Source organism: Talpa occidentalis, unplaced genomic scaffold (genome assembly GCF_014898055.3).
Source record: "Talpa occidentalis isolate TD23 unplaced genomic scaffold, MPIMG_talOcc4v2.1 talOcc4.12, whole genome shotgun sequence".
NCBI lineage: Eukaryota > Metazoa > Chordata > Mammalia > Eulipotyphla > Talpidae > Talpa > Talpa occidentalis.
The window spans coordinates 89,577,180-89,598,202 of record NW_023601212.1 but is presented as its reverse complement, the minus strand read 5'-3'; the positions used below and the strand labels follow the sequence as shown (position 1 = coordinate 89,598,202).

Here is a 21,023-nt window from a genome sequence, read left to right as displayed (position 1 = left end):
GGAGGGTGAGAGAATTCACCAGAGCCAGAGCGGGGAGCAGAGCAGGCAGAAGGACCGAAGTACACTGCTGAGGGGAGCAGCGGGTGGCAGGAGAGGTCTGCGCGCCATGTGGGACCCTCCTCCGGTGGCCGGGGAGCAGCCGGGGATCGAACCGGTGCTGCAGAGGCTGCGGGCAGCTTCGCAACCCAGCGCTCAACCGCTGCGCCACCGGGGAGGCCCTGGCCACAGAATTTTGAGAGAATAAATTTCTGTTACCTTTAGCCACTTGCTGTTGTGATAAGTTGCTATAGAAGCTGCAGGGAAGCAATATACAGAGGAACTTTGAAAGATGGACTAAAGAGACCTTGGACCCTCAGTCCGAGCAACGTGCCTCCTTGTCACCTCATTTCTTTATATGCAGTGTGGACCCCATGGGGGTTCTTGTGACTAGTGGGTCCAGCCTGTAGGGTTCACTGCCCTTTAGCTTCATGTGGCCACCATGCCATATTGCCTTTCTTTTTTTTTTAATTTAATTTTATTTTAAAGATTTATTTATTTATACAAGCACTGGGCTACAGGCCAGAGGTACGGGAGGGTGAGAGAATTCACCAGAGACAGAGTGGGGAACAGAACAGGCAGAATGACGAATACACTGCTGAGGGGAGCAGCGGGCGAGACAGGAGAGGCCTGCCGCGCCATGTGGGAATCTCCCTGGCTGGCTAGGAATCGAACTGGTACTGCAGAGTCTGCAGACAGCTTCACAGCACTGTACTCAACCCGCTGCACCGCCAGGGAGGCCCCGCCTTTATCTTTTGCCTCATCTACTCAAATGACCTCAATTGTTCTCCCCATTTCTGTCCTTTCTCCTCAAGAATCTATTTTTCACAGCATAGTCAGGTAACTAACAAACAAACAAACAAACCTTAAGTCACATCAGCTCACCTCTCTGTTTCCAACATTCCAGTGGCTTCCATTCACTAGAGTGAAATTCAAACTCTTTCCCTGGTCTATAATGTGGCCCTACTGCCTTACCAACCTGTCTTGTTCCTTTTCTCTCCTCTCTCTCCACTCCAGGCACGGAGGCCTCCTTGCTGCTTCTCCACCATGCCAAGCGCGTTCCAGGTCCTTTGCAAGAAAAACTTGCTGTTTCCCCTGTTCACACTTTCTACTCTCAGATGGCCCCATGGCTCACCCCCTCATTTCATTTAGGTCTTTGCTTTGATGTCCCCCTATCATAAACGATTTCCCCACCAATGTCGCTCTTTATTCTTTACCATGCTTTATATCTTCTTTACAGTCACCTGGTACAGATTTGTTAGTTTATTAGGTCATTGTTCTTCTTTCCCATTAGACTGCAAGCTCCATGAAAGCAGGGACTTTTGACTGTTTTGTGTAGAACAGCACAGAGCAGGTCCTCAATAAATTCATAGTTGCATGAATGAACAAATGTCTGAGCGAGTGGAGGGATGCAGGGTCCATGCAGCAATCTCTTTTTTATCTTAGAGAAATCAGAATCTGGAGATTTAGGTAAAATTCTACCAAATGTGAGCCAAAAAAATTCTCTGTACTGGCTAAAAAAAATGAATGTATCCAAGGACCAGCGGTTTGAACCTCCTGCTGTACAGGGATCTGGGTCCAATGGGAACTGTGTTCCCCATTTTCAGAAGATGTGGCCCCTCAAGGAAAGGAGTGATTCTTTGGGATCCACCAGCCCTTGCACCCCCCAGGCCCAGGCCCCGTGAAGTACTGTTTGTTGTTACAGACCAAAGTCAGCCAGGGCACTTGGTTCAAAAGGCAGGATGTGGGTTGTTAGCTTCCAGCTCATCGGTTCAAAGGAAATCTACTGCAGCAGCAATGTCTCCTGGGATGTTTTCCCAAGCCTCTCTGGGAGGTGATGGGGCCTCTGAGGACTAATAATAGACAGGCACGTCCAGTTTCCCAAACATGTCAACCTTAAAAGTGAATGCTATTTTTTCCTAGTTACCTTTGAATCACTATGCAGGGGAGGGACAGTCTATTATTACAGCCATGGAGCTCCACATGCCACCTAATAATGACTTACCACTCAGCAGCTTCCAGCCAAAATCTTCATGATGGCACCTGAGTTTAGGCAGAAGTTCAGTGAGCCTGGTTCTATTCCGCCCTGCATCCCTTTACTTCTTTATCACCTGAGTGCTTTGTAGGTAGGCCTGTGCGCCCTTCAACAGCAGTGTGGCGTTGGGCATTTATCTTAGTCTCTCTGAGCTTCACATCTTTGTCGATAATGAAGGTTAACAGGCCAACCTATGGTTGTTGGGAGAACTAAATAAAACAGCAAGGACCTGACACCCCTCTGGTACCTGATGCTTATTATTATACCTGCTGAGCAGGGTGGAGGGTAGGGGTGCAGCCCTTTCAGTTTTCATTCACTCCCTTGTTTACCCAATCACTCATTCAACCAATGCTTACTGAACTCTTAGGGAGGTCTGGCTCTGAGCTTGGTGCTGGGTCACACGCAGCGAACACAACTTAAATCTAGTGGAGTCTCTAGTCCAGTGCAGTGCGGTTTCCAGAGAGAGGGGCGTAGCTGCTATGTGTGGACAGGGCACCAAGCCTGGTGACTTCAGTTGTCCAGACAAGTATTCATTGGAGGCCCTCCACTCTTCAGGTTCTGTAAAGGAGGGAGGTCCTGTTGGATGTTAGTGTCTTTATCACCTCTTCACCATTTTTTAATCTCCTGTCTCAACAAATTAAAAGAAGGCCTCACATGCACATATTTTGGGCCGGTGACAGCATCTGGAGAGGTTTTAATACATGGATATCTCTTGCTATTCAAACTCAGAAACCAGACTTATTTTTTTAAATGGTGTGCACATGTGAACAGAGTTCGTCAGAGGGTCTGGAATGATGAAAGCTGAGGAAATACCGCCCTATTGCACCCTCACCCTCCTTCCTTATTAGCCCCATTTTGCAGTCCAGGAAACTGAGCCTCTGTGAGGGCATGGGCAGAAGGTAGGAAGTTCTTTCCTAAATAGTGAGACAAGCACAACCAAGACTTGTCCTTGTGGTGGAGTTAGAGGTATATATAAAATAAAGATTCCTCCTCCACCTCTGCAGTACGTGTGTGCGTCTGTGTGTAAGTGTGTGGAGCCACAGGCCTTTCCAAATGAGTGACAGCGGGAGCCCATCCCTCCAGAAGATGCGCAGAATGACCAATGGGATAGAGGGGGTGGATGGGCACCCGTCTCTGCAGAGGATCGGGCGGAATCCGTCGCGTCCACCCCCACCCCCACCCCTCGGTCCGGGTTGGTGCTTCCCCCCTCGTTTTCCCTGGGGCGCACCCGAGGTGCTCCTCTCTTCACGCAGCCCGGGGCCGAAGACGGGGCGGGGGGGTGCGCCTCGGGTCTGAGGCCCGCAGGCTGCGATCCCCGCGCCGCAGCGCTGCGGCGGGGAACCCTGAGCTGGAGACCAGCAGCCTCGGGGTGCCAATATGTAAAGCAGCTGGCGGCGCTGGGCGGGGCCTGGGCGCGATGCAAATGAGGGAGGCGGGGCCTGGCCGGGCTCCGCCTCCCTCCCCCGCAGCTGGGGCCAGCGGTGCCAAGCGCAGCTGGACGAGCGGCGGCAGCTGGGCGAGTGACAGCCCCGGCTCCGCGCGCCGCGGCCGCTCGAGCCGGCGCAGGGAAGCGCCCGCGGCCCCGGGCGGCAGCAGCGGCCGCCTCCCTTCGCGCCTCCCGGGCCCGCAGCCCGCGGCCCGCGGCCCCGGGGCCGGCACCTCTCGGCTCCCGCTCCCCGCGCGCAAGATGGCTGACCCGGCTGCGGGGCCGCCGCCGGGCGAGGGCGAGGAGAGCACCGTGCGCTTCGCCCGCAAAGGCGCCCTCCGGCAGAAGAACGTGCACGAGGTGAAGAACCACAAATTCACCGCCCGCTTCTTCAAGCAGCCCACCTTCTGCAGCCACTGCACCGACTTCATCTGGTGAGCGCGCCCGCGCGGGCACCTTCCCGGGACCCGAGGGCTGCGCCGCGCGCGGGGAGCCCCCTCTGCGCCCCCGGGGAGCAGCGGCCCCGCCGGCCCCTGCGCGCGCGGCTCCGCGCTCCCTCTGCCCCGGACGGTCCTGAGGGCTCCCTCCACCCGCGGCCCCAGACGGGCGCCCCGAGGCGCCTCCGGTCCCCTCTTCCTTCCAGCCGCCTCCGGAGCGCCCGGGGCAGCCGCGCGGGCGCCTCTCGTGCACCTGGGCGCGGGCGCGGGGAGTCGGTCCCCCCGGGAGGGCAGCGCCCCCAGCGCCCTCTCGCCCGGGCTCCCCTCTCTCTCCGCCTCCTTCCGGGGTGCAGGCGCCCGCACCCCCGTCCCCGCTTTCCCGGGGGCAGCGCCCGGGTGTCCTTGCTGTCTCTCTGCGGGCCGGGGGCATCGTCTCCGCCTTCTCCGTGTCGGGGGGCGGAGGGGGCGAGGCTGTGTGTTCTCCTTTCGCCCTTCCTTGAGGGTCTGGGCTCCCTGTGCGCCCCTCGGTCTTGCCCCTCGCGGCACTGCGGGCACCTGCTCCCCCGCCCCCACCCTGCCCCTCCAAGTGCGGGGAGTCGTCGCCGCCTTCCTGGCCCCCGAGGACCCTCCTCGCCGCGGGGTCTCTCGCCCGCCGTCTGGCTGCAGCTTCATCCCGTCCCTTTCCCCGAGGGTCCTCGGGCATCTCAGGGGCGGATCGCCCCCCACCCCGCCCTGCGCCCCCACCACTCCCACGGAAACGCTCCCCCCACCTCGCCACCTGGTGGTCGCGGCCTCCGCTCCTCGGCCTTCGGAGGGGAGGTGGGAGTTGCCGCCGAGCTCCCCACTCTGCCCCCTCCCCCGCGGGCGGAAGGCTGGGGCACCCGCCTGTGGCTGGGAGGCTGCACCTGGGGTAGAGGGGCAGGGCCAGGGGGGACTCTGTGGGGAACTAGCTGATGGCTGGGCCCCTCGGGCTGCCTGACGAGCCTCCTTCTGCCTTTGCAGGGGCTTCGGGAAGCAAGGATTCCAGTGCCAAGGTAGGCTGTGGGGCTTTGGGGATGCTGTGTGTGGGGGAAGAGATGGCGATAAGACTTTCTGGAAGTATCTGAGTTAAGCAGAGAGAAGGAAGTACGCCTGTCAGGGTGACCTCCCGGGCTAGGTTTGATCAGCACAGAAGGGGCCTTTAAGGTGTTGTGTGCCGGGGCCCTGATGCCCCTCCAGGAGAGGCCCCTGGACCCGGAGGCCCTGGGTACCAGGAGTGCTTCGACCCTTCCTCCCTTCCCAGCACGGAGAGTCAAGCGGCAAGTCAGCATGGAACCTGCCTGCCTGGCATGGCCAGTGCTGCTTCTGGAGGAGGAGGTGTCTTCTCAGAGACCTTCCCGCATCTGCTCACCCGCCGCCCGCCTCATGCCACACTCTGCAGCTCTGCCTCTTCCCCTGCCTGAAAGGGGTCTCCACAGGTGGTTGCTGGCTAGAAACATGGTGCAACCCCCTATAAAGGCCACTGTGATTTTCCCCTGTGCCTCCTCGTTCTTTGGAAGATGTTCCAGATGGGTTGCATCTCAGACCCTGATTTACACCGCCCCTTCTGTCTGCTAGCTGGTTACAGGAAGGGCGCCAAGGGACTGGTTACCTGGGTTCTTGCATCTGGTTTGAAATCCTTGAGCTTCACCAGGGAGGCCCACCTGATGGCGAGGCTTCATCAGGCGTCAGGTGTTCTTGGCTATCTCTGGTTGCAGACTGGCTCTTGGGGGCCAAATAACCCTTATAGTCCTTAAACATTTTTTGAATTGGCATCAACATTTTAGAACAGGAAGACTTCACGTACACCTCTGAATTTCCAACTTCAACTTTGCTGCATCTCAGCCCCACTCTGCTGTTTGGAGCTGAGAGCACCTGTATTCATAGACAGAGCACCCAGTTACCATTTTTTCTCATTTTATCCCAAATGGGGAGGCCTGCTTCACCCATTCCTGGCCCCAGTGGGCATTTGTTTGCAGCCTGTGAGATGCAAAGGCTTTTGGTTTTCCTTTCAATTTTAGGGTAGGCCTGGTTAACTTTGGTCAGAAATGTCACTTTTCTGGGTTGTGTCTGAGGGGCAAGTTGACCACCCTGATGAGCTGAGTTTAGATCAGAAAAAGAAAGCGTTTGAGTGTGAGGGAGTCTGAGATATGACTTAGCACCGACTGATGGTTTTTTTGTAGCACCTCCACCTCCAGGGAAAGGTAAAGTGATCCCTGGTGAGCGTGGGTGGCCTTGTCAGCTGTGCAGAATGCTCGTGCTGCCACCACTGTCTTCTGAGACTCCTGCACCCTCCTACCTGAGACCCGGGGCTGGGCTGGCTCTGCCAGTGTGTCTGATGTACCCGCCCAGCCATCTTAGCCAAATTTAGAGCCTCAGTTTCATGCACTGCCCTGGAGGACTCCCCACATTCCTGTAAGTGGCAACAACCTAGGTCCCCGTACAGACAGTTGCACTGTTTTCTAGAACTTTGTCTGACCTCTCAAGCAGAGTTTTCCAGTGGTGTGTTGGTGCTGGAATGGAAGGAATGAAATGTGTAGACTATCTTTGAGGCTGCCTTTCGCTTCCATGATTTGTTTCAGTCTTTGTCTCATGCTGAGGTCAGGGTGATTTTTGACCATTTTCTCTCCTATGCACCTGTTGTCTGTTAGAGGTCGGGTTCTGAAATGTGCAGGTGGTGACACATCTGAAGCAGGAGATCCTTTTTTTCAAAACTCAGAAGATGGCAGGAATTTTCTGCTGTAGGAAAATAAAGCAGAATTAAGGTTTGCAATGAAATATGGCCCCTTTAGAGGGAGGTGTGCTTTCTTTTAAAACTATCTTTCTTCTTCTTTCCCCAAGAGGCAGTGTAGATTAGGGGTCCTGTGCCCAGGCTACAGGTGGGCCAGGAGCTTTGGGCCTTCCCAGCGATGTCACTTAGCCTCTCTGTACCTCAGGTTGCCAATCTGTGGAATGGGTCTAGTAACAGTGCACGTCTTTCAGAGTTACTGAGTGCTCACACTTGTTGCAATCTATTAGATGCTTGGACCTGAGTGTGGCACCAGCAAGCACTCAGAAAGCACCAGCTCTTACGATTTTCCCCAAGCCCCAATCGTGGGGCAGCTGGTGTGAGAGAAGATGGCCTCTGAAGGTGAGAGTCAGTCTTACCTGTGACACTGGTCACTCTGTGTCACTTCTTTGGCAGTGTGTTCCAGTTGGGCTGGAGTGGGAAGGAGCACAGGATGGGATGGGGCAGACTGGCAGCCCCTGAAATTGAGAGGTTTACGGTGGGGATACCCAGGGAGGGGGACAGGTCATCCTCAGATATGCTCAGAGTGATTTGGGACTGATTTTGGAACCCTGGAGAAATTCCTTAGCTGAGTAGTTCGGGTTGCCTCTATTTCCTCTGACAGTGAATCTGATGAAAACGGGATCCACATTTTGTAGAAAATATGTAAGGCTTTATTCTCTTATCTAAGCCAGAGCACAGAGGCCAGGGCCCTGGGTTCCCTGGGTTTTCGGTTTTTGGTTCTACCATGCCGGGATCAACAGTTACCTCATGGTCTAAGAAGGACGCTAGACCAGCCATGGCATCCTTGTATCAGCCGGTAGGAAGGAGGGTAGGAAAAAGGAAGGCAAAGGACACTTGCTTGCCGTCACTGGCGGAAGTTGCTGCGAGTATGTCTGCCTGTTGGTGTTAGCTAAAGCTGAAGCCCATACCCACCCCCAGCTGCACGCGACTGTGGGGGCAAAGTAATGCCCGTATCAGTAGCCGTGTTCCCAGCTAAACGCTAGGGTGGGGGGGATCCATTCCACAGTAGCCATGGGAAGAGGGTGTGGTCTCCCATTCTTGGGCAGGAGGCGTATAGGGTGATCCTTAACAGGGAAGGCTCTGAGCCGTCCTGCTGTCCTGTCGTGGGGATGCTGGTCTGGGCTGAGAGCAGAAAGTCCATAAAGTGTGGAGAATATGGTTTCTGTGTGCTCAGCAGAGCATAAGAATGGATGGTCTCGCTTTGTGGTGTGCTAGAGGACAAAAGTCCAGCTTGACTACCACATAGCTCCCCATTTTCGCTTAAAACCTCCCTCTGTGAGGTAGGACTTGTCTCAGTGTAGGACTGTCTCTGCTGACTGAGAATCCCTGAATCTGAATCTGAAAAGGCCTCAATTCTGGATTCCAGTGAGGCTCGCCTCAGTTCAGCAAGCAGACTTCCCTCTAGCATTCTCTAGAGGAGCGTAGAACCTTCATTAGTGCCGTCATCGTAATTAAGACAAGTCTTTGGATGAACTAGACTCTTACCCCAGGAAGCGTTGGCAGTTTGGCAGAGAGAAAAACTTTTTTTTTAATAAAGGAAATCACTTCAATAAAAATAGGGAGACAATGATGGAGCCATCAGAACTTGTAGTGTGGGGCTGGAGTCATGTAGAGCTGGGTTTGAACCTCTGATCTGTGACCTACTCGCTGTGTGACCTTGGGCAAACCATCTACCTTTAGTGGCCTCGGTTTTCTTGTCTGTAAAATGGAGTGGGTGGTAGCTTTATTAGTTTATGGTGAGGAGTCATGAGGGGGGTGCAGGAGAAATAGCTGCAATGAGTATCAGTGACTCCAAGTGAGATGATCATTATTACTTGATGAGCTTAGGAAATTGTGTCGAAGTGGAGAGTTCTTAGTAAATGGCTGTGCCTCTTTCGTGTGTGTAGATGGGTTTTCTTTTCAGGTCTGTTTCTTCATAGACTTGGGTAACACCAATGAGAGCGCAGCTTGGTCTCTGAGCCCAGAGAACCAGGCTTGAGTTTTTCTTTCTCACCCTTTTCCTCATGAGAAAGATCTAAACTTGCTTTGGACTCTAGAAAAACCCCATTGTGCTAATTTTCTGAGTCTGGGCAGCTAGCATTGGTGATTAATTGATGATTATAATGAGTAAACCAGTTCTTTCCTTTCCTGTGTAGAGTAGAAAACATGTTTTTAACCTTCTCATTGAAATGATTCTTAAAAAAAACCCCTAATAGTGCATGGACACCACCATGCTTGTTTTCATCAACATCCACACTGTAGAATACAAGTTTATTTTAATCAGTAGATAACACATATAGATTGGAATATGTACTTTAAAAAAAAAAAAAACAACAATCAAAGATGACTCAAAGGTTAATTTTCCTTTTGGCCTCATTTTCCCTACAAAATTACAATGTGCTATCTTGCACTTTAGTTGAACTTTCTCTGTAAAATTCTATGTAGAGGGTCTTTTTTTTCCCCTACCCCTTTTTCCTTTAGTGCAATCACTGAGTCAGGCTGCAAGTTCTAGGCTTACATCAGTTACCCATTTTCCTTCCTTCCCAGAAGCAGATCCCTGAGGCCTTTGAGTGAAACTCACTCACCCTTTGGCTCATTCTGAACATGCCCTGGGGCCTTCTCTGTGGATAAAAGGCAGACACTTTTTGACTTTGTGTTTGATGGTTTGACTTTTTAATTTTTTCTTCTGAAGTGGGATTTCAACCCCAAGGTCCCAATTGAAATAAGAATCTTTATGTGGGTTAATGTTACCTCTTAAAACGGAGGGCTGTTTTGTTGGAGAGGCAACAGCAAGTTCATTTTGAGCTGTAGAAGATTCAGGAAAAGCTTAAAGCGTTGTCACTGGGCAACAGAATGTCTTTTTAAGTAAATATGGAAAATATGACCTTTGAAAATCTAGTTGATATGATATACAGGTTCTTACAAAATAATTTAAAAATATATTAATTCCAAATATTAGTGATACTCCAGGTGCTGCCTAGAAATAGATACAACCTGTGTGGTGCATTTTGTTCATAAAGAAAAAAGATGTAAGAGAAGGTAATTGGTCAAAAGGAAATGAAAGGGTTAAAAATAATTTATATAGATTCTCTCTTTCTTATCTCTCTTTCTGCCTGTCTCTTTTTGTCTCTTTCTTTTTGCACATCCCTCCCACATGCACACTCACACATGCACACTTGTGTTTATACACAGATACACGTGAATCAATATATCACAGGTTTGAGACTGTACATCTCCCTTTGATGCGCTTCATTTATAGGTGGTTAAATTACTAAGTACAGTTTAAAATCCATGCTCAGGTCTTTTGACATTTCAGTTCAATCACTTCTTGGATGGATAAGAGTATCAGTTATAAGCTCATCAAAAGTTTGGTTCCTTGTCAATTTTTGTATTTGACTTAATATCATAAATCCTTTGACCTCACTTATCTAATTTTTCCATTGAAATTGTGTGTAGTCTTTTTTTTTTTTTTAAGATTTATTTATTTATTTATACAAGCACTGGGTACAGTTGGAGGCGCGGGAGGGTGAGAGAATTCACCAGAGCAGAGCAGGGAGCAGAACAGGCAGAAGGACAGAAGCACACTGTTGAGGGGAGCAGCGGGCACGGCAGGAGAGGTCTGCGCGCCATGTGGGACCCTCGCCGGCGGCTGGGGATCGAACCGGTGCTGCGGGGGCTGCAGGGGGTGTGCTGGCAGCTTTGCAGCCCAGCGCTCAACTGCTGCGCCACCAGGGGAGGCCCGAAATTGTGTGTAGTCTTTAGATAGACTCTTGGTCTTTTTATAGACTGTACAAAATCAACCCTTTCATGTGGTATTTGGAGGTATGATGGCTCCTTAAAAGTCAGGTAGGAAGTGTGTATTTATCACATATACCCATTTGTCCATCCAGCCATCCTTTCCATCCATCCACCCACCCACCGACCCACCCTCTCGCCAGCCCATCCTTCCAAAAGTATTCGCTCATTAAGTTTTCTGTGTGTTAGGATCTGTTTTAGATGGTGGGACTACAGTGGTGAATTCTACTTTGAGAAAATCCTTGTTGTTGTGGAGCTGACAGTACAGTGGGGGAGATAAAATATCCTATAAATCATCACACCAGCATTTGATGTCACTTTTGTTAAGTGCTTTGAAGGAAATACACAGGGTGCTTTGGGAATATATGACTGCTAACCTATGTAAATGAGGGGGTGGAGTCTGGGAAACTTTTGGTCTGAGAATGAAAAACAAAAACCAAAACATAAACAACTTCTCATTCTCAGAGGTAATTGGTGAAAGACTGAGTTGTGAAGGAGCCAGAGCTGAAAAATCTGTCCTGTGAAACTGCTCATATTATGGATAAAGAGATGTAGAGGTTTTTATCTCTGTGACATTCTGTAGCGAAACCCTGCATCAGTATTTGTGCCATGGTTGCAAGTCAGATGAATGTTTAGTAGAATTAGAGAGTAACTTTAATTAATTAATTAATTTCTTTTTTCTTTTTCTTTTTTTTTAAAGATTTATTTTATTTGTGCATCCAAGAACTAGGGTGTAGGCCAGAGGTGCGGCTGGAAGGGGGTGAGAGGATTCACCAGAGACAGAGTGGGGAGCAGAACAGGGGTATCGACTGAAATACACTGCTGAGGGGAGCAGTGGGCGAGACCAGAGAGGTCTAATGTGCCATGTGGGTAGCTCCCTGGCCGGGATTGAACTGGTGCTGCTGTGGCTGCTGATAGCTTCACAGTGCTGAGGCTTAACCCCTTGCACCACCTGGGAGGCCCTAGGGGGCTACTTTTAAAAATGACTTCTGTTTGCCAGAGAACTTCATCTCCTCTTAGCTAATAACTCAGACAATGGGGTGACTTCCTTTTTGTTTAGGGGTCACAGTTGAAGGTGATTGTTGTAAAGCAGAAAAAAAGCCAGATCATTTCAGAGGTTGGAGGAGCCAATAGATAGTGAATGAATAAGAAGAGAGCGAGCAAAGCATTTTAGTGAGAGGCACTTGTGAGCTGAAAGCCAAATTCAGGGGCGCAGGCTCACTCCCTGCCTTCCGAATACCTCCCTCACCCTAGGTCCATATCTGATTCTACCACTGTTCATTCCTTTGTTCATTTCTTACACACTATTTTCTCTTGTTTGGATGATAATTTTAAAACAGTTTCATAGTAAAGCACTTTGAATCATTTATAGAGAAGGATCCTTGGTTCATTCTTTCCCCTTCTTTCTGATCTCATCAGGGAGAATGTTTGGTGCCAGTGTTGGTGTCTTTAACACCTCTCGAGTATAAACAGGGGCACTTAGTAAATGTTCACTGAGGATTTTTTACTTTTTTTAATAAAAGATTTATTTTATTTTTTTATGCATACTAGAACTGGGGTGTAGGCTAGAGGTGCGGGGGCCAGAGACAGAGTGGGGAGCAGAACAGGTGGATCTACTGAAACACACTGCTTATGGGAGCAGCAGGTGAGTCAGGAGAGGTCTGCTGTGCCATGTGGGTGGCTCCCTGGCTGGCCGGGGATCAAACTCATGCTGCAGAAGCTGCGGACAGCTTCACAGGCTGCGTCTTAACCCCTTGCGCCACCAGGGAGGCCCTGTTGTTACATTTTAATTGTCTTTTGCCCTGCTTGTTGTCCTTCTTTTCCCTCAGTACACCTGCAGAAAGTTGCCTTACTGAGTCAGAGGGTAACGCAAACCCAAATCAATGGTTTTAGTCCTTTTCCTGTTGAGTCTTGGCATTTGCTAAGTAAGAGGAAATTAACTTAACTCAACAATAACCATGTTTCTAAGGGAATTCTAGACTCTTTTTTTCTTTCATCTTGCCCCATACCGCATGGCCATTTTGGGTTTCTAGGTAGGCCGTGTAATTGGATTTGGAGTGCAAGTGGAAAAGTCAAACAGACCTGATTTTAAATCCTCTCTGTTTCTTGTGACCTTGAATTAGTAAAAACATGATCCTGCCTTTATTCCCCATCCATCTATTTATCCATCCACCACTCACCCACCAATCCATTCATCTCTCCTTCTATCTATCATCCATCCATCCATCCATCCATCCATCCATCCATCCATCCATCCATCCATCCATCCATCCACCCACCCATCCATCCAACCATCTCTCCAGATATCCATTCATTCATTAAATATTTATTGAGTGCCTGCCATGTACTGGTACTATTCTAGACATTGGAGCTGGAGCAGTGAATAAGATAGAGTCCTTGCCCTCTTGGAATTTACATTCTACTAGAAGGAAAACAGCAATTAATGAGGAACTTAGGAGAAATATATCATATAATGTCAGGTTGCAACTTGTGCTTTGATGAGAAACAAGACACTGCCCTTACCCTTGATGATCTTCCTGGTCTTTTGAGGAAAAACAGCACGTGGCCCGCTGGTCCTGATACATAAGTGAACAGTGCGATTGCTGGTGTTAGAATGCTTTGGGTGACATCCTTACTCCTGGGAGGGATAGAGATGATTCCACAGAGGAGGTGACATTTGGGAACAATCTCACAGCAGAAGTGGGAGTTCCCAGCTTGACGAGGGGGCGGGGGCCAGGAGGGCGTTTCAGACAGAGGACAGCACAGTTGCGACATAGAGGAGAGAACAGGGCACATGTAGGGAACAGGAAGGAGGATGTGTGAGGGCGGAGCTGGTGGGAGATGGACGTCACATTGGAGGACCCAAGCCTGTGCAGGCAGGTAGTGACTAGGAAGTGGTGGTTGTCATTATTTTAAAAGAGGATAGATATATTGGGGGGTGTGTGTGTGTGAGTGAAATGGCCAAATGTTTGAAAAAGGAGGTGCATGAGATGCATTTTGAAAGAGTAATTACCATGACTCAGATCCTAAAATTCCAGGTTTGCAGGGCGGGAGGTCAGGTATGGGGAGCTGAAGTGGCCGTTTTGGAAGCGGTGGGGCGGTGCCACCCATGCATCTGGAGGCTGTGCCATCCTCCCGTCCTAAAGAGGCATTTGGATTTTCGTGTCAGTCATATTGTTGATGGTTCTATTTTGGGAAGTGGTTACTGGGTTATTTTTATGGTTCTAACAATAGGGATATCTCTTTTCACTGCATCCTTAGGCGTAGAAGGCCATAGAAATTATTTTTTCCTCTGAAAGGAAACCTCCCACTCTCTCTCTCCCTCCCTGCTGCTGTCACTTACCCAGTATGTCTTTATTGAGCACATGCTGCACCGTGATGAAGAATTTCTGCTTTGGAGACAGAAAGGTGTCAGTTCAAATCTTGGCTTCTTGCTGTAGGACCTTGAACAAGTTACTTAAACTCTTTGAGTTTGTTTCTTTTCTCTCTCTCTCTTTTTTTTTAAAGATTTATTTATTTATGCATACAAGAACTGGGGTGTAGGCCAGAGGTGGGGTGGTGGTGGTGAGAGGATTTACCAGAGACAGAGTGGGCAACAGAACAGGCGGATCTACTGAAATAGGAGAGGTCTGCTGCGCCATGTGGGTCACCTCCCTGGCCTGGGATTGAACTCATGCTGTAGCGGCTGGCAGTAGCTTAATAGCACTGTCTTTAACCCCTGTGCCACCAGGGAGGCCCTGAGCTTATTTCTTGGGAGGTAAAAGAAAATCCTAATAGTGCCTAGCTTATCGGGCATGTGTCAGGGGTTCTTAGCAGTGACATATAGTGAGCACTTGATCAACAGCAGTTAATGCCTTATTCCTGCGGCTGGCCACAGTCTTGTCCTTGTTGAATTCGCCATCTTTTGGGGGAGGCGAAATGGCTGTTCCTGTACCCCAGAGGTGCTGCAGGAGTGACTGTGCTTACCCACCGTGGTCAATAGCATTAGGTGCAACTTCCAGGGCAGCTGAGTGAGAAGAGCTTAGCTGGGGTCAGGGAGGTGATTTGAAAGTGGATGAGAGTGGTGCTTTTTGTGCAACAAATTTCCTGGCTTTCGATGCTTTAATTTGTGGGAAACCTCAGAAAGCTGAATTGAAATCTGTAATTGTCCCATCTGCTGCCTCATTTTGAAAATGTGTTGATATCATTTCAACTTTAAATAGATTTCTGACCATGTCACTTTATAAATGTTGGGTTCTCTTCACTCTTTGGATGGAATGTTTCTGTGTGTGTTTCCCTTTGGATTGAATGAGAAGCTAGAAAATAATGTGGGTGAAGGTAGAGGGGGAGTCTGCAGGATTGCCTCTTGTTTTGTGGTGGTAGGGATGGTGATCTTCATGGGATCACCCTTTATTGAAGATTTTCCTTCCCTCCCTAAGGGTGGGAATCATTCTTTAGCATTTTGGCAATGCTGCAAATGATAAAGGGGAGAGTTATCTGGATTTTTGTGTGTATGGCAAAATGTGTGGCTGGGGGGTATACTGATACTTTCATCTGAGTCAAGCAGTGCCATCAGGGAAACAGGGTTGGCATAGAGCCTGGGGAGGGACTTCTGTGTGAGTCAGAGATCCATCTTTTGCTGGGCTTTCTGTTTTTCCCAGGAGTAAGTCCAGAATCCTTAAAGTTGCTATCCTTGAGCTGCAAGTTGGCTTCACGAGCCTCCCTTTGCATTATTTTTTCACTCACTTTTCTCCCTCCAGCTGAGTCTTCCACAAGTGATTTATCTTCTGCAATCACGCCACGCCCTTCCCCAGCCAGGGCTCTTGCACATGCTCTGTTTTCAACCTGAATTTCTCTTCCTGCTTCCCTTTCCATTCATCTCCCTCACTGCCTATTCATCCTTCAGAACTTCCAATGTCACTTCTTCAGAGATGACTTTCCTTTCAAATCAGCTTCACCCTTGTCCAACCTTAGGTCATTTTTCACATTTTCCAATTATATAGTTAATGTTTAGTGTCTCTTTCCCCCACCAGAGTGTAAGTTTCAGGAGATGTGGTCCCCAGACCACAGTTGTCTCATTTCCCAGTGTTTTAGAATACCTAGTTCCATACCTGGTACATAGTATGTACTCAATAAATATTTATTAAGTGAGTGAATGGTCTAAGGGGAGAAATGACTCAATGGAGGGTTTTGATTTGGGTTTTGTTACTAGTTTTGCCATAGCTTGATCTGTATTTTTAATAAAGAGTATGTCATTTCTTGCTTTATAAGCTCTGATCATTTTTGTTTGTACACCCCCCTGCCCCCCAAATTACCCTCTTTAGAACCTGTTTCAGAAGCAGGTGAATGCTGCATACTTAACTTTGGCAAAGGCTCAGACTTGGTCCATGTTTCTTTGTGAAAATAAAGTTTCTCTACTGAAGTCTCTGCCTTTGTTCATCAAGGACCCTGGTGGACTGGAGTGAGAAGAATTTCTTTTAAATTAATATAAATGAGAAACTACCTAAATTCCCATTAACAGTAGAATAGTAGATATACAATGAAATATTATACCTCTACGGGAATTAGCAAACTGTAGCTATCCTCAATATCAATAACTCTCCCAGGAATAACATTGGACACAAAAGAGTCTAGTCTGAACCACCACATTCACTTGAAGTTCAGGAACAAGTGAAAGTAAGCATCGGTGATAGTAGTTAGGATAGTGACTACCCTCAGGGGAAGCTTGTAGGGGGACTGAGAAGGGTTTCTGGGATATTGACCATGTTCTGTTTCTTGCTCTGGGAGTTGGTTACACGGGTGTGTTCAGATTTCAAAAGTTCCTTGAGCTATATACTTACACCCACTTTTATATTATGTATATTACACTTTATGAAAACATTTTTTAAAAAAGCACAGTTTTAAATCATTGAGGCTGAATCTGAGAAATGTTAGTTGGGAATTTTTCAGTTTTGCACACAGAAGTAAAATCCGCTTGGGTGATAAGCATCTTCTGGAGTCACCCAATGAGGGATGGTGCCATTTGCCTTCTTGGGGGACATCTGCTTCCCTTTTCAATGTTGCCCATCGGTTGCAAACTGTAGAACAAGGAAGCCAGGGCATCCTGACAATTTTCCCAGCCAATAATTTAGCTCTGATAATACCCAGGAAACTTGAACTCATAAATCAATTTTTTAGGGCTTGCATTAAAAGAAATTCTGTATGACTTCAGGTATTAGTGAAAAATCTATTAAAGCTGCTTGTAACAGATAAGGCTGGAAGTCTCTATGACTTGACAGCAGAGATTTATTTCCCAGTCACGACACAGACAACTTCAGGGGATCTTGGTCAACAGTCTTCCACGCACTCATTCAGGGCTCCAGGGCCAGTGGCTGGGGAGAGGGAACAGAGAAAATAGCTTCAGTTTGGAAGGGACATGTATCACTTCTGCTCACATTCTGTTGGACATGCCAGTTGCAAGTGGTGCTGGGATGTGTTGACCAGCTCTGAGTCCAGGAGGAAAAGAAGACAGGTGTTGGCGGACACAGCAGACCCCGCCTCAGCACCTGTGGCCTTGGCTTCCTTTTACTTCCTCCGGCTGGTGTATTCAATTCTCTCTCTCATTTGAGCTGTGAAACCCTAGACCTCTTTATCTTATCAAACATATGTGGGTAGGTTTGGGGGAGAGCAAAGTCTGTTTGTCTTACTGAGATTTGAATAAAGAAGCAGTCTTCTTGTTTGTAGCTATTTGAAGAATCTGGCTCTTGTCAGAATTTCTAGTTTTCCAACCATTTAGGATTCTCGCTTCTTTGGGGTTGTCTTGGCCACTGTAAGCATTTATTTTTGAGTCAGGGAGAGGATCACCCAGCTCGTTCTTTTCTTTTGCTTGTATGCCATCTCTTCTGTAGAAGAATCCTTTGGTGGTTCTGCTTTTGGATATTTGACTGGATATGCGACACAGCAGTTATCAGTTGTATAACAAACCATCTCAAACCTTAGTGGCTTAAAATAACCACTATTTTATGTAGTGGCTGGTTCCTGTGAGTCAGTAATTTGGGCTGAGTTCAGCTGGATGGTCCTTCTGGTCTAGGCAGGGGTTGGGTGTTCATGGCCAGGCTGGAACACCTGGGGCCTTTCTCCAGGGGGGGTCTCTCATCTTCCTGAGGGTTCACCATGCTTGGTCATGTGGCCGTGGGTGATCCCTGTGCATGAACAGAGACTGCAGGGTCTCTCGAAGCTTAGGCTTGGAACTTGCAGTGTCATTTCTGTCATACTCTATTAGTGAAAGCGAGTCACAAGCCTGTCCTAGAAAACAGGTGGGAATGACTCTTCTCTTGCTGGGAGAAGCCTCAAATAATGTGTGGCATCTTGAGGAGCCTACCACACCAATTTCAGTGTGGACCTTGAGATCACTGAGCTCTCAGAAACATGGTCCAGGACAGAATGAACTGAACTTGACTGAATGGCAGGTCCCAGCTGAGTACTCACCACTGATACTTAAGAGGATGTATCTCACTGGAAAGTGACAGGGCCAAGTGAGTTGCTGCCCAGGACTTAAGAACATGAAATACTGAGCACTACACCATTATGACTGAGTACCACCGCTGTTACTACTGAGTACCACCGCCATTATGACTGAGCACTGTCACCATTATGGCTGAATTTGACTCCCAGTACTGCTGAATTCTACCAGCATATACTACAGAATTATCACTCAGGTCCTGCCACGTACAATGCACTGCACTAAGAGCTTGGGATTCAGAACACGTGCCCCTGACCTTGGGAGAGATGTGAGAAGGAGGTAGATGTGAGGTAATTCATGAAACCCAGTGATGTGACTACAGAGCTGAGGTGGTTGGGATGACATCAAGGGCATGGGTTCTGACCTCAGCTCCTCCAGTGATCCCCCACAAGGTCTTAGGTGTCTTTCCGAACCTCTTTAGTCTTTGGCTTCTTCCATCTGTGAAATGAAGATAAGGACATAGAACCCGGGAACCGTGTGATGTGGATGAGATGGGGCATGCAAGGAACATGTGATTCATCATTATGTATTAGTTATGAAAAAAAATCTCAAAAATCCTCTTCGAAGATGGCCTACAGGCATCAGTCTCTCTTAGTTCCTCTGCACCTCTGGCCTCTGTCATTCTGCCTTATCTTAGGTGATGGAGACTTGAAGGTAGGTGGCGTGGGGGAGTAACACTTGGGAACTGCACCTGAGAGGACTCAGGGAAGCAGGGAGAGAGAGGTTGAGCTGCTGTGCAGTAGCTGTGGTAGAGGCCAAAGCCGACCTCGTGGCCAGACTGGCCCTTCACAACTGGGTCGGCGGGGACTTGCACGATATGGGCACCGCCTGTGGGAAGGTGGAATTATCTTGGACAAGGCAGCTTTTTCCCCAAGGAAGGGTCTCCAGGGAGGATATAGCTGAGAGCTATTGGCTTTCAACTCTCCAAGCAGCTGAGAAATGAGTGTCTTGGGCCTGGAGGTGTAAGGAGGCCTGGGGGGCACAGCGTGAGGTCTACTCCATGCTTCCAGAGCTCTCTTAGAGGTTCATTCCAAACTCTACCTCCGGGACTGCTGTTATGCTTGTGGGACCTCATCCTTGATCTCTTCACAGGGCTGCTGTCTAGACCCATCGATCATCGCTTGCCAGAACTGGAATACCATTTACAGAAAAGTTACCCCAAGTGGACCTAGGGACATGTCAGTGTCTTGCCCAGGGTCATCCTGCTACCAAGGAGGAGAGCTAGCATACTTTACTCACTTCCCTTATAACTTACTTGTGAGTCACAGTGAACCCCAACTTGTATTCTAAGCCTGGACTCTTGACTCCAGTTCTTGTTGGCCTTAACTCTTCCCACCTAGTCAGCTCTACTGTGGGATGAGTTTTCTTGAATTCCTCTAAAGGTATTTTTTTTTTAAGCTTGGATCACTCATTAGAAGGTCATGAAGTCCATTTAGCAGGTTACGAACACCATGAAACAATAGAATGGCAACACTGGAAGGCATTACAAGTAGCGTAACTATTTTTGCACAAAACTTAATTGCGTGTATACATAGTTAGGCATGCGTGAACTGAGACTGTGGTTTGCACAGTAAGTTTGCAGTCAGTTTGCAAACCGGTGTGACAAGTGTGGAGAAGAGACTCTGGAAGCTCTTGAAATTGTCCCATGGATTGTTGAGGCTTTGTTTATTTTTAGAGATGACATAAATGCAGTTTTGAATTTTTTATAATTAGAAGTTTGATTCTCACCCCATCACAAACCCCCCCCCCCCTTATTCTGTCATCTTTGTGCTTTAACCTATCACCGATGAAGGTTATTTTTTCAAACAGGATTGGAAGTATGGGATAAAAATTTTTTAGAAAATGGAATTGTTGGTTTTGGTGGAGCTGCCTGGGCTGACCTGGCGCCTGCTGGAGCATCCGAGTTCTGTGTCAAGTGCTGGCAGGAGTCACCCCTCTCATGCAGAGAGAAGTCGCTGGTTATCCTGGGGGATAATGTGGGTTGAGAAAGAAGTGTTTTATGAACAGAGTCGGCACAGAGGGAGGGAGGAGGAGGTGTTCAGGGGCTGCACAGAGCTGCCGGAAGCTGTGGGAACACGCAGCAGCACGGAGGTGGGTCGTGTGCCCGATGGCACTGTGTGAGGGCAGCCTCCAGCTGGGGGCTTCCTGGGACTGAGGTGCAGCTTATGTTTAGATTCTCTGATGTCCCCCTTAGGGGGCAGCCCGAAGGACAGCTGGCCTCATTGTCATGCCCTTTGGCTTTTTCTGAGTTTGGGGCCTGAGGGCTGAAGGGGGGCGAGGGTGCTCCAGATGGGACATTAAGAAACTGGGGCTAGATCTGTCCCTGCCTGAGTGCCTGTGGATGTTCTGTAGTCTTGGAGGATCTCTACCAGCTGGGAAGTCAGGCCAAGGGAATTTTCCATTTCCTGGACATCTTCAAATAAGGCTTTCAAGTGCTGCTGACGCAAGCTGACGTTTATTGAGTGCTTACTGTGTGCCTGGCACTGTTAGGAGTGCTTTATGTCTATTAACTCATTTAATCCTCTCCATAGCCCAGGGAGGCTGCTCCTGTTGTTATTCCTGCTAGGAAAACATTCTCCCAAGTTCCATATAGTTAGGGATCAAACATAGACTTGAGTGTAGGATTGTGTAAAAGGAACGTGGAGCTACAGAATTGCTGATGCTCTGGGTACTGATGGCAGAGGGGATGGTGATGACGAAGACTGCTGGGGTTTGGGTGCTCACCACACGCTGGGCATCTTGCAGGCTTTATCCCTTTGCATCTCCTCCCTCTATTAAGACTTGCGGTTGTCCCCATTCATAGATGGGAAGACAGGATTAGAGGGGATGCAACTTTGCCAAAGAACTGTGGAGTCTAGATTGAATTTGGGTCTTTTCTGAGTCAGATTCTGAGCTCCCCCGACTAAGGTGAAGCACTCAGGGTGGGAGGGCACCATGATGGGGAGAGTCCCTGACAGAGTGAGGCAGGATAGTGTTCAGCAGCCTCTGGGGCACATGGTGGCATGCAGCTTCTCTCCCAGGGCCAG

At 48.9% G+C, this 21,023-nt stretch overlaps 1 protein-coding gene across 2 annotated transcripts in view; it reads left to right on the top strand.

The window, feature by feature from the left end:
* The first annotated feature begins 3,567 nt into the window (after positions 1–3,567).
* The window catches only part of PRKCB (protein kinase C beta), a 283,543-nt gene continuing 266,087 nt past the window's right edge, over positions 3,568–21,023 (top strand). For both annotated transcript variants that reach the window (XM_054693796.1, XM_054693795.1), the window contains exons 1-2: positions 3,568–3,931; positions 4,937–4,968. In XM_054693796.1, coding sequence (XP_054549771.1) covers positions 3,759–3,931; positions 4,937–4,968 — 205 coding nt within the window. In that variant the 5' untranslated portion in view covers positions 3,568–3,758. The remainder of the gene's footprint in view (positions 3,932–4,936; positions 4,969–21,023) is intronic.